General features: G+C 39.4%; 1 protein-coding gene across 1 annotated transcript in view; it reads left to right on the top strand.

Moving 5' to 3' along the window:
- The window catches only part of LOC133554901 (metabotropic glutamate receptor 7-like), a 297424-nt gene that overhangs the window by 137117 nt on the left and 147450 nt on the right, over positions 1 to 12857 (top strand). The window contains exon 2 of the mRNA XM_061904168.1: positions 7014 to 7230. Coding sequence (XP_061760152.1) covers positions 7014 to 7230 — 217 coding nt within the window. The remainder of the gene's footprint in view (positions 1 to 7013; positions 7231 to 12857) is intronic.

Genomic DNA, 12857 nt, shown 5'->3' on the forward strand with positions numbered 1-12857 from the left:
CCCTAGGGAGGTGTTTAGGGCACGTCCAACCGGTAGGAGGCCACGGGGAAGACCCAGGACACGTTGGGAAGACTATGTCTCCCGGCTGGCCTGGGAACGCCTCGGGATCCCCCGGGAAGAGCTAGACGAAGTGGCTGGGGAGAGGGAAGTCTGGGTTTCCCTGCTTAGGCTGTTGCCCCTGCGACCCGACCTCGGATAAGCGGAAGATGATGGATGGATGGATGGATGGATGGATGAGATGAAACTTTGAAGGGTTTGTTAAGTTGTTCCAAAAAAATCCATGCTTCATGTTACTGTAGTTTTCATACAAGCTTCTGCTGTTGAAATTAATAATTTACAGTTTGTCAGATTTATTGTTGCCATTCTATTTCTGTCCAGTAAAAAACATTATTCCTGATGTGTGAGAAAAAAATGGATCTGGAACTATATATTTTTACAATTCCAGACATTTATGATCAAGGATGCAGTGGTTGTCAGTTTTATATTTTCCTGTGCAGCAATCTTTTGTGTTTTCTTCTGAATGTCCGTGAGTGTAGATGAATGTGCTTCTGAATCAAAGTGTTCTTAGTCAGCTGTCCCATGGAAGGTGGTAGTCTTGTTGTTGAATATAGATGTTTTCATGTAAGATTTCATTATCTTTGTCATTGTTGTCCAAGCAATGTGAACTTCAATATTTGTCCCGATCCTTTCTTCTGGACCTCCTTTCAGCTTGATGTAGATTTTGCAGATTCATTTTCTGAATTCAACGGCAAAATTAGAATTTTCCCCTGCTTCCTCAAGTCGCGTGTTTTATTGGCGATGTCAGCATTGCACTCACGGTCTCAGAGATTAGATATCTGAGGGTTATTCTGCAATCACACCTTCACTTTGATAGTCACATAAAAAAGGTTTCCGGAGTTTAGACTGATCAGGGACTGTCTGCCATTCCATGCTGCTCATTGTTTTGTGCATGCAATGATCTTTTTTCACACTTAAGTTACTGTTGTAGCCAGGGGCGTCACTAGACCTAATACTGTACTGGGGCACACCTGGGGCACAAATAATTCATGTGAGCGTGCAAAGCGCGCAAGCAAAAACATTTTTAGCACTTATTTATCATAAAAAATACATAAATAGTGCTTTAAACTATGAAATCCTATCAGATTATGTTGTATGGATCTTTGATTAACCACCTGAATTTAACTAATGCATTTGACCTACTTGTGCACTTTTTTTACTCCAGACTTCTGAACTGCTACTGGTAAAAGCCAAAAGGAAGAGCAATGAATCTTTTTCAAATAAATATTGCAGTAATCATCTGCAAATTTAACATCTACAAAAGTAAAACAAAAAATAAAGCACCCCTACATCTCTGGGTTCTTTTATATTATTTAATTTCCATTTATGGCAATGTGGCTAGTCCTATTTCAGATACACAAAGCTATCAAATATACACAAAACAATAAAGCCACAGTAGTAGAATAAATGAACAACTGTTGTGTGTCTGTTCAGGGAATCATTTTCTGAGAAGTAAACCGTAACGTCTCCTTTTCATTTTTGCAAAGTGGTCAATCACTCTGGACAGACATAGAAATATTACAGTAACTGTTATACAGTTGACCAGTGGTTCCCAACTGGTGGGTCGTGACATAAAAGTGGATTGTGTGTCATTTTCAGTGAGTCGCAGTCACATGTGTGCATGAAAAAAAAAAAGTTTAGGGAGAAAAAAATCAAATTGTGGCAACAAAACCAGATTATTTTAGCCTTTTTTCTAGTGACTATTAGTGAGTATTTTAGCAAAAGGCAAACCGACTAACAAGTTGGAGGAGGACTCAGGACAGACATGGAAATATATTTAAAAAAAATCTAAATGGGGCAACAAAACCCGATATTTTTAGCCATCTTTCTGAAAACAAATACAGAAATGTTAATATTCTTTCTGGAAACAAAACCAGATGCTTTAGCTATAGCCATTTTTCTGATGACAAAACAAGATTATTTTAGTCAAAGTCACACTGATTAACATGACAAGTCTACTGTGCTATTTTTCTGTGAAATAAACTTGAATGATTTAAAAAATTTGGCTCACGACCTGATGATATGGAAAAAGGTTTTTCTTCCTGAAGATAAACCATTTGAGAAGCACTCAACTCACACATGCTTACTCCAAGTCATCATTGATGCAGAACCAGCAGACAATAACCAACATTATGTTTCATGTTCATTGGAAATTCCCCCGACAGCTCGTACAGCAAATGAATATGTTTGTCTTGATACAAGGAATAACGTTAGCTAACTTAGCATCAACTTAAGACAATGATGTTGCCTAGCTAGCTAGGACTTCACTTACATCTTTCATTCCTGCTGCTTCTTCTCTGCTGCGGGCGAATAACTTTCTTAAATCCATCTAGGAGTTACAGTTTGAGTCAAATCAAAATCAAAATAATGTTATTAACAAATTGTTGTTGGCTAACGGTCACCTACCTCACGCAGTGAGTCGCAGCCCCTCTTTCTCTCTCTCTCTCTCTCTCTCTCAACCGAAGTCTCTATCCACACGTGAATAAATTACCATATTAATTAGCCATGTGCTCACTGTTTCGTGGAGTGAATACAGTAGCAATCAATTACCATACTAAGTAGTATGTTCGCTGTTGTCTATGTTATGTAGACTTAAAACTCTGAAGTGTTTTTTTTTTTTATTGGTGAAATTTTTACTGGGGCACTGCAGATCAACAGTGGGGCATGTGCCCCAGTGAAATATGTCTGGTGACGCCCCTGGTTGTAGCTCTTGGTCACAGGCCACGCTCACCGCTGTCAAATCTTCTTCAAATGATTTACAGTATAACAGAACCACTAAAATTTTAGATAAAAAGTATTTTTTTCCATCATTGTGTAAGTTTGAGCAACTTGAAAGTGTTAACTCTTGAAAAATACGTACAATTCTCACATTTGAAACATATGCACAAATGCCTGCATCAGCAGCCCCCAAAGGTTCTCCGTGACTGTATGGTTTCTCTCAGGTCAGTGGCCTCAGTGACCAGAGGAGCTCAGAGTGGAAAGTGTTGAGTCCCGACACGCAGAACAACTTTTGGTCAGTCCGCCTTCACGGTACAAGGCACCAAAGAATGGAACTGATTATATGCGGAACTGAAGGGAGAAACAAACAGGGTTCTACTCAAACACAAACTGAGGCCATGTCCACACAAACACAAACACTTAATAAAAGCATACTTATCTTTGCGTTTAGGGCACTTGTCCACACCCAAATGCATACTTCTGTCCTTAGAAAGGCAGACTTTTTGCAAATGCTGGACAAGGTGTAGAGATCCAAAACTCTCCCCTTAGCGTATGCGTGTACACGGTACAAACAGAGACTTGTGATGACGTCACGATTGTGTACTGTCATTTATAAGCTCAACAACACTGCCTTGCTGACTGTAAACACACTATAAGAGGACTTACTGTATGTTTGAACGTAAAAAAAACGCATCAAAAGGGGCTTTTGCAACACTCCCACCAGCATTAATGACAGTCAGCTGTTTTAGATACGATCGCTGTCTGACCTCCACCTGATGGGACAGCTTTGACAAGCAAGACTTTTTGCTCTGTGTCATAAGAAAGATGCAACATTATTTTATGTTTTCCGTCCTTATCTAACTCACGTGTCTTGCTTTCAATTTGCCCGTGCACACGCGTAAAAAGCGACCAAGCAAATAAAAAAAAAAACATGATATAGCATCATCTTTGTAGTGTGTACTGATGTTAAAGACAATATTCACTTCATTACACATGTACCATATCACTGTATCAATGATTAAAAGCCTTATAATTTCACGATAATTTTTCAGCGGCACACAAACGTACATTCGCTTTACAGAGGCACTTAAACATGCAAAATAATGTACACTTTAGTGCACATGTAATATATCACTGTGTTGCTGAACGTTATAATCCTATGAGTGTTGAGTTCCAGCAGTACAGGCATGCGTGCACGCTTTAAACACTAAAAAAAAGATACATAATGTTCCCAGGGCTCTGTGATTTAAGTATAACGTACATTTTATTGTTCATCTAAAGTTAAAACCTGGTTTCCATATGAGTTGGGAAATTGTGTTTGATGTAAATATACACTCAATACAATGATTTGCAAATCCTTTTCAACCCATATTCAGTTGAATGCACTACAAAGACAAGATATTAGATGTTCAAACTCAAACTTTATTTTTATTTTTTTTGCAAATAATGATTAACTTAAAGTTTCTTGGCTGCAACACGTGCCAAAGTAGTTGGGAAAGGGCATGTTCACCACTGTGTTACATCACCTTTTCTTTTAAAAACACTCAATAAACGTTTTGGGAACCGAGGAAACCAATTGTTGAAGCTTTGAAAGTGGAATTATTTTTCATTCTTGTTTTATGTAGAGCTTTAGTTGTTCAACTGTCCGGGGTCTCCACTGTCATATTTTACGCTTCATAATGCGCCACACATTTTCGATGGGAGACAGGTCTGGAGTGCAGGCGGACCAGGAAAGTACCCACAATCTTTTAATATGAAACCACGCTGTTGTAACACGTGGCTTGGCATTGTGTTGCTGAAATAAGTAGGGGTATTCATGATAATGTTGCTTGGATGACAACATATGTTCCTCCAAAACCTGTATGGACCATTCATCATTAATGGTGCCTTCACAGATGTGTAAGTTACCCATGCCTCGGGCACTAATGCACCCCCATACCATCACAGATGCTGACTTTTGAACTTTGCGCCTATAACAATCCGGATGTTTATTTTCCTCTTTGTTCCGGAGGACACCACGTCCACAGTTTCCAAATATAATTTGAAATGTGGACTCGTCAGACCACAGAACACTTTTCCACTTTGCATCAGTCCATCTTAGATGACCTCGGGGCCAGCAAAGTTTGCGGCGTTCCTTGGTGTTGTTGATAAATGGGTTTTGCTTTGCATAGCAGAGTTTTAACTTACACTTACAGATGTAGCAACCAACTGTAGTTACTGACAGTGGTTTTATGAAGTGTTCCTGAGCCCATGTGGTGATATCCTGTACACACTGATGTCGGTTTTTGATGCAGTACCGCCTGAGGGATCAAAGGTCCGTAATATCATCGCTTACGTGTAGTGATTTCTCCAGATTCTCTGAACCTTTTGATGATTTTACGGACCGTAGATGGTAAAATCCCTGATTTCCTTGCAATAGCTTGTTGAGAAATGTTGTTCTAAAACTGTTCGACAATTTGCTTACAAATTGGTGACTCTCACTCTATCCTTGTTTGTGAAGTACTTAGCATTTCATGGAAGCTGCTATTATACCCAATCATGGCACCCACCTGTTTCCAATTAGCCTGCATACCTGTGGGATGTTCCAAATAAGTGTTTGATGAGTATTTCTCAACTTTATCAGTATTTATTGCCACATTTCCCAACTTCTTTGTCACATGTTACTGGCATCAAATTCTAAAGTTAATGATTATTTTCCAATGAAAAAAAAAAAAAAAAGTTTATCAGTTTGAACATCAAATATGTTGTAGCATATTCACCTGATTAACACAATTTCCCAACGTATATGGAAACGGGTTTCGTATATTTTATATACCGGTACCCATCTTTATAATAATATCCATCTATCCATCCATTTCCTACCGCTTATTCCCTTTGGGGTTGCGGGGGGCGCTGTTGCCTATTTCAGCTACAATCGGGCGGAAGGCGGGGTACACCCTGGACAAGTCGCCACCTCATCGCAGGGCCAACACAGATAGACAGACAACATTCACACTCACATTCACACACTAGGGCCAATTTAGTGTTGCCAATCAACCTATCCCCAGGTGCATGTCTTTGGAAGTGGGAGGAAGCCGGAGTACCCGGAGGGAGCCCACGCAGTCACGGGGGGGACATGCAAACTCCGCACAGAAAGATCTCGAGCCCGGGATTGAACTCAGGACTACTCAGGACCTTCGTATTATGAGGCAGACACACTAACCCCTCTTCCACCGTGCTGCCTATAATAATATAATGCATTTAAAATAAAATACTTCAATTTGAGGGCTGTTTTCAATTAATCACTCTCTTTAAGGTCGCTTGACCGCAGTATATCACATCACATCACATCATATTATATATCGTATCATTGTATGTTATATATTATGGAGCATGTTTGAAGCAATGCAGGAATGACACCTGGACCATGACGATAGAGGAGTTTTCCTAAAATAACTCCACCCACTTTTTCCACCCTGAGTGCAGGTTCTAGGCAACCAGGAGGGACTCCAGGAAGTGTCTGCCAAGAAATACTGTAGCTGAATGCATAAGCCCACCTTTATCAAATTGTCATGGTTGATTATCTTCAGCCAGGAACACAGGATAATAATAATAATAACAATAATAATAAATGTTATTTATAAGGCGCCTTTCTGGGCACTCAAGGTCACAGTACAAAATCAAAACAATAAAATCAAATTGGATAAAAACAACAATAATAACAACAAAGATATATAAGATAGGATGATTACAAAGAATAAGCAGTCCGGTATAGGTGTATTTTGAGTCTTGACTTGAAGATGATAATGATTCCAAGTTGCGAAAGTCTGGTGGTAATGAGTTCCAAAGATGTGTGGCAGAGCGGCTGAAAGCTCGGGCACCCATGATGGAAAGTTTAAATAAGGGGACAGTGAGATGGATGGATGGATGAAGAGGATCTTAGGGAATGTAAGGGTGTGGCGACATGGAACAGGTCAGAGAGATATGATGGAGAGAGGTTATGGATGGCTTTGAAAGTGAGGAGAATTATTTTAAAGTGGATAGGATGTTTGATGAGTAGTAGCGGAGTTGCTGCAGAACAGGGGTGATGTGCTGGATTGAATGGGTTCTGGTGATTGTCCGGGCTGCAGAGTTCTGGAGAAGCTGAAGTTTGTGAAGTGACTTATGAGGGAGACCAAACAGGTGAGAGTTGCAATAGTTGATGAGTAGGATGACCCTTTCCAGAGTACGTAAACATTCCCTTTCTTCTTCTTTTCTAGATCCCTCAGATCAGCTATGCGTCGACAGCTCCGGAGTTGAGTGACGACCGGCGCTATGACTTCTTCTCAAGAGTGGTTCCTCCAGACTCCTTTCAGGCCCAGGCCATGGTGGATATAATTCGAGCGTTGGGATGGAGTTACGTTTCCACCATCGCTTCAGAAGGCAGCTATGGAGAGAAAGGAGTGGAGGCCTTCACACAGCTCTCCAAAGAAGCAGGTTAGTGAAGCCAAGTTGTTGTTTTTTTTCTTTCCTCAAACACATTTGTGTTATTTAATACATACTTGGCCTTTTCCACCCAGCAGAAAATCTGTTTTTCATTTCCAATTCATCTTAATCTTCCTTGTTTTGGAAAAATGAATTATTGATGTTTGGCAACTTCTGCCTCAGCTCCCCAGTGAGCTGTAGAGTGTTACTGGAGATGTAGACAGACACAGAAGAACCTTGTAGAGAACATATCACAATAATGAGCATTGCAGTTTTTTATTTTTATTTTATGTAACCCTTTTAGCATTTTACATTTGCAAAAGCACACTAAGAATTGTGTGAACGTGTCTGATTTATTTTCTCTGGACAACCCAGAAAAGAGAATTTGGCATGGGTTTTGTGTTACAGTGTCTCCTTTCTGTTTCACTCATCCTCATCCTTTTTCCTTTTGTGTATCCCAGCTACTGAGAGTGCTCAGCACAGAGAATGGTAATGATCGTCAGTCATCTTGGTATTCAGCCAGAACAAACCACTTTGGTTGCTTGTATGAGGCAGCAGCCCTTTAGATATTTCATCCTTTTAGAAATGAATCCACACCCCTTTTGGCAAGAGTGTTATTTATTCAAGACACCATACAGGTACATACAGCCAAAAGCCCTGATCGGTTTTTAAACATAGATCCAGAATTAGTCCTGTGGGTAAAATTAGTGATATAATTCTGAGATAATGTCAAGTAATTCACAATAACCTAGAGAATAAACCTATTGTGTTCTAAATGTCCACCTACGATCTCCAGCTTTCACAATTAGACTCCAGTGGTGGGTCTGAGTATTCAATTATCATACGATTTTTCCAACGATAACAATAATATAACCTTAATTGCCTAACATAAGCAATGTTTAAGAGGTGCATTTAGAAATAAAGTAATTATTATAGTACCGTATTTCCTTGAATAGCCGCCGGTGCGCTAATTATTTTAAAACCTCTTCTCACTCCTGCTCTTATTCAAGGAATGCGGTAAAAGTAAGCAGGCGCTAATAATTTTAAAACCTCTTCTCACTCCTGCCATTCATGCAGTAAAAAATTGAGTGTGATATAAAAAAACTAATAAAAAATAAAAAATTATTTTGCGGCCGCGGCCCGGTGGTTGGGGACCACTGCTCTACACCATGCTATTTGCGTGCCGGTCGGACGCATGCATATCGCTGCTTCTCATACGAGATTGAAATGCATACTTGGTCAACAGCCATACCTTTTACACTGATGGTTGTGATATAAACTACTTTAACACTCTTACTAATATGCGCCACACTCTGTGAACCCACACCAAACACATTTATGGAGAACATTGGCACTGTAACATATTATAAACGCAACATAAGAATTACCCAGAATTCCAATGCATCCATGACCCTTGGCTATATTATACACGCGCCTCCAACCCTGCCCACCTCAACCTGCGCACGGAGAGGGGGAGGGGAGGGGGGGTGGGTTTGCTGCTAGCAAGGTGTATAATATGGCCAAGAGTCATGGATGCTTTGGAATTCTGGGTAATTCTTATGTTGCATGTATAATGTGTTACAGAGCCAATGTTCTCCAGAAATGTGTTTGGTGTGGTTTCACAGAGTGTGGCGCATATTAGTAAGAATGTTAAAGACAAGTTGTTTTATAGCACAACCATCAGTGTGATCTGTATGGCTGTGGAACAAGACCCCTGGTTTACACATAGTAAAAGCAAAAAAAAAACCTCCTCCACCATTTAGGAGATGACGACAGGGGAAGCGTCACTCGTGAAGTAAAAACTGTGACCCCGGTGGTATAAGTAAGCATGCGCTAATAAATTTGTGGAGCGAGTTTGACCCGGCAGGCGGATATTACATGCCCGGCGGCTATTCAAGGGAATATGGTATGTGCTTGATGATAACATTTCCGGCAAGGTATAACAACATGTGCTCACTAAACTCATGATGTGATCCAACTATTCTAAAAATTTTTATATATTTGATGAAAAAGCCATTATTTCATGCAGTTCGGATGTCAAATGTCAGTAATTCGATGGGAAGTGATGGTCACGATGGTCATGATCCAAAATTGTCTGCAAGTCATGACTATTGGCTAAATTCCTGACTTATCTTCAAAGGGAAACTACACTTTTTTGGAATTTCGATTATTGTTCACAATCGCATTTTTGCATTTTAGTTTGTAATAACTGGCTCGTTCTAGGTAGCGAGCAATTGTGCTAATGGGAACAAGCCATTCTGCTTTTTAAATCATACAAATGCATCAAAAAAACGCCAATAATAATTCAATACTACATTTTTTATTTTTGTATAATAACCGAGCTGTAGCAGAATTGTTATTGTAAGAGGGCACACAGAGGAACCGTTTATCCAACATAGTAACACATCGCCTTGCGACGGCAAGCTACGGCATTAGCCATAAACAGCTGACCAGCTTTTATGTTTGTAATGCACAACATAATGAGATAGGACACCAATTTGTACTGACTGAAAAACATTAACAATCATATTACAGTAACTGTACAGTATTAGACCACAATTCATGTTTTGTTTGTAAACAACTAGCTTGACAGTGTATGTAGTTGTAATAACAACGGCATGGTGTGCTGCATGTATCATGATCAATATTATAGTGACGTATTCAATGGACATTTGTCCATTTGGTCAAGTTGGCGGGTGACGTTTCCAGTTGATTTTGAGCAAGCAGGGTTTGTTAGCACAAACAGTTTGTTTTTCATTGTGATGAAGTTTCTTTGAGCAGTATCCTCCTTGCCAGATAAAAAAAAAGCCTTTCCGTCAATAATAACATTGTGTGGCACAATGTGCAGCAGAAGCACTCCACCTCTGTCGACATGTTGGCAAGCTCCAAAATTTACAAGGTCGAGTTATGTCTCCCCAAACTTTCTCTTCGTGCTCGCTTAACTTCTATAGCCACCAATTCATCCTCCGCTTATTCAAGTTAAAAAATATAAGGTTGTGAATCCTCATTTGTCCAAAAACAGTCATCTTTGTCGTCTCTTATGAAGTCTGCCATGATAAGAAAACACACGCCTTCCATCCATCCATCCATCTTCTTCCGCTTATCCGAGGTCGGGTCACGGGGGCAGCAGCCTAAGCAGGGAAGCCCAGACTTCCCTCTCCACAGCCACTCTCCCACGCCTTTGTTGCTGAAATTTAAGAAGTGTGTTGCTATGTTCACTGAAATAAATTTGCCCAGGAGAAAAAGTTCTGGTAACGCTTAAAATAATCAAAATATGGGAAGTATTGTACATATTTAATATTATTAAAATGTCTATGACTACATGTTATATATATTTAAAGTGTGTACATAAAACTTTAATACAGGGTTTTTAAGTTGTCTTAGAGGGTTTTCCAAGGTGTACCCTGCCTCCCGCCTAATGGCAGGTGCCGCAACCCTAAAAGAGACAAGGGGTAGAAAATAGATGAATGGATGAAGGCAAAAAAGAGAACTCCCATTAACAGCATATTGCAAATGGTTGTTTTTTAAAGAGATGTGTGTACTTGTCTCTCATAATGATTGTGAATAACAGGCTACAATTTTGAAAAGTGCAGTTCCCCTTTTAAAGCGCTTCCTGACTTCTAGTAGAACCTCAACTTCTTGGTTGTGTGACAGGTTGTATCGCAACACATTGTAAGTTTAAATACCACTGTACTTGGATGTTGGACTCTGTTGTCCTCTGTGTTTTTTATACACTTTGATTTTTATTTTACTGTTTTAATTGATTTTACCCTTTAAAATAGTTTTTAATCATATTTGTTTTTATATTGTTTTTATTTGTTTTATTTTTATTCATTTTTTGTTTTATTCAGTCATTGGTGGAGCATAATATTGTTTTTAACATGGCTGTGCAGCACTTTGGAAACATTATTGTTGTTTAAATGTGCTATATAAATAAAGTGGATTAGATTGGCTTGGACTGACTCAGTATTGATATCTGATATTAGAGCATCAATATAATTGTACTTCAAGTTATGTAGAGTATGAAAGTATTTAAATGATCTGCCATCTTTAATACTTTATCAGAAAAGCAAGCATCATGCATGTGTGAGCGTTTGTAAAGCCTCAAAGTTGCTGATTTTGATTAAAACTGAGAGTTTTTTTTCATACAATACGTCCATTTGGGCTTTTTTTCCTTGAAAAATATATTTTTTTAAATTTTACTTATTTATTAATAAAAAAACAAAAACTTAAAGCTATGTGATAATTAGGCATAAAACAATTATCATTTTACAGTACAACCTCGATTCACGAACTTAATCAGAATCAGAATCAGAAATACTTTATAATAATCCCAGAGAGGGGAAATTATTAAGAAGTTCTTTAACATTGTTCGCAAACCGAAAAGTTTGCAAAGTGAAGCATCGTTCCTCATAAGAATCAATGTAGACATAAATAATTTGTTCTAACCTCAAAAAGTCTCTATTTTAGTAAAATAAACAAAAACATTTGAAGACATTATATTATATACATTTATACGTATATATTGTATATTTAGATCCATCCATCCATCCATTTTTCCCACCGCTTATCCGAGTGCGGGACACGGGGGCAGCAGTCTAAGCAGAGATGTCCCAAATTCACTGTCCCGAGCCACCTCCTCTAGTTCTACAGGGGAGATACTGAGGACTTTCCTAGGCCAGCTGTTAAACATAGTCCATCCAACGTGTCCTAAGTCTGCCCTAAGGTCTCCTCTCGGCTAGACATACCCGAAACACCTCACCAGAGAGGGGTCCAGAAGGCATCTGTAGTAGATGCCTGAGCCATCTCGACTGGCTCTTCTCAATGTGAAAGAGCAGGAAACTAATTTATGCCGCTTGAATTCGCAACCTTGTCCTTTCGGTCATTACCCAAAGCTCGTGACCATAGGTGAGGGTAGGAACGTAGACTGAACGGTAAATCAAGAGCTTCGCCTTCTGGCTCAGCTTTATCTTCACCACAACAGACCAGTGCAAGTCTGCACCAATCCGTATGTCAATCTTGCATTCCATTCTTCCCTCACTCGTGAAAAAGACCCCGAGATACTTGAACTTCTCAACTTGAGGCAGAACTTCACTCTCGACCCGAGTGCATGCAGTCCACCCTTTTCTGTCGACACACCGTGTCTGCTTGTAAATACTTTGTGATTGTGCACTGCCAAACACGCTCCTTGACTCGTAAACCCAGCAATGTCATGACGTGAAGGTGTGCCGTCATAACGGTAAAAAAAATTAAAAAAAAGATTAATTAGTAGTGTGACACTGTACTAGTACCGGTATACAGTACATATATATATATATATATATACATCAGGGTATCCGCGGATCCTTAAAATGTCTTAAAAAGTATTAAATTCATGTGTCTAAAATTAAGGCCTTAAAAAGTATTAAATTTATTAGAAATTCCTAAGATGGTCTTAAAGTCAGTACTCAATGGTCTTAAATTGGCGGGCCAATTTTTTTTTTTTTTTCGGGGCATGTCTGAGTAAAAGTTACGGCACGTCTTTGAGTAAAAGTGAGTGATTTCAGTGTCAGTCGCGCGCATAGTCGGGTCACACGCAGACTCCCTCCTTACTTCCTCGCATCCCGCCTCTCAGTCAGCATGGTTTAAAAGATGGCTTA

The sequence above is a fragment of the Nerophis ophidion genome, linkage group LG06 (assembly GCF_033978795.1).
Source record: "Nerophis ophidion isolate RoL-2023_Sa linkage group LG06, RoL_Noph_v1.0, whole genome shotgun sequence".
In the NCBI taxonomy this organism is placed as follows: Eukaryota; Metazoa; Chordata; class Actinopteri; order Syngnathiformes; family Syngnathidae; genus Nerophis; species Nerophis ophidion.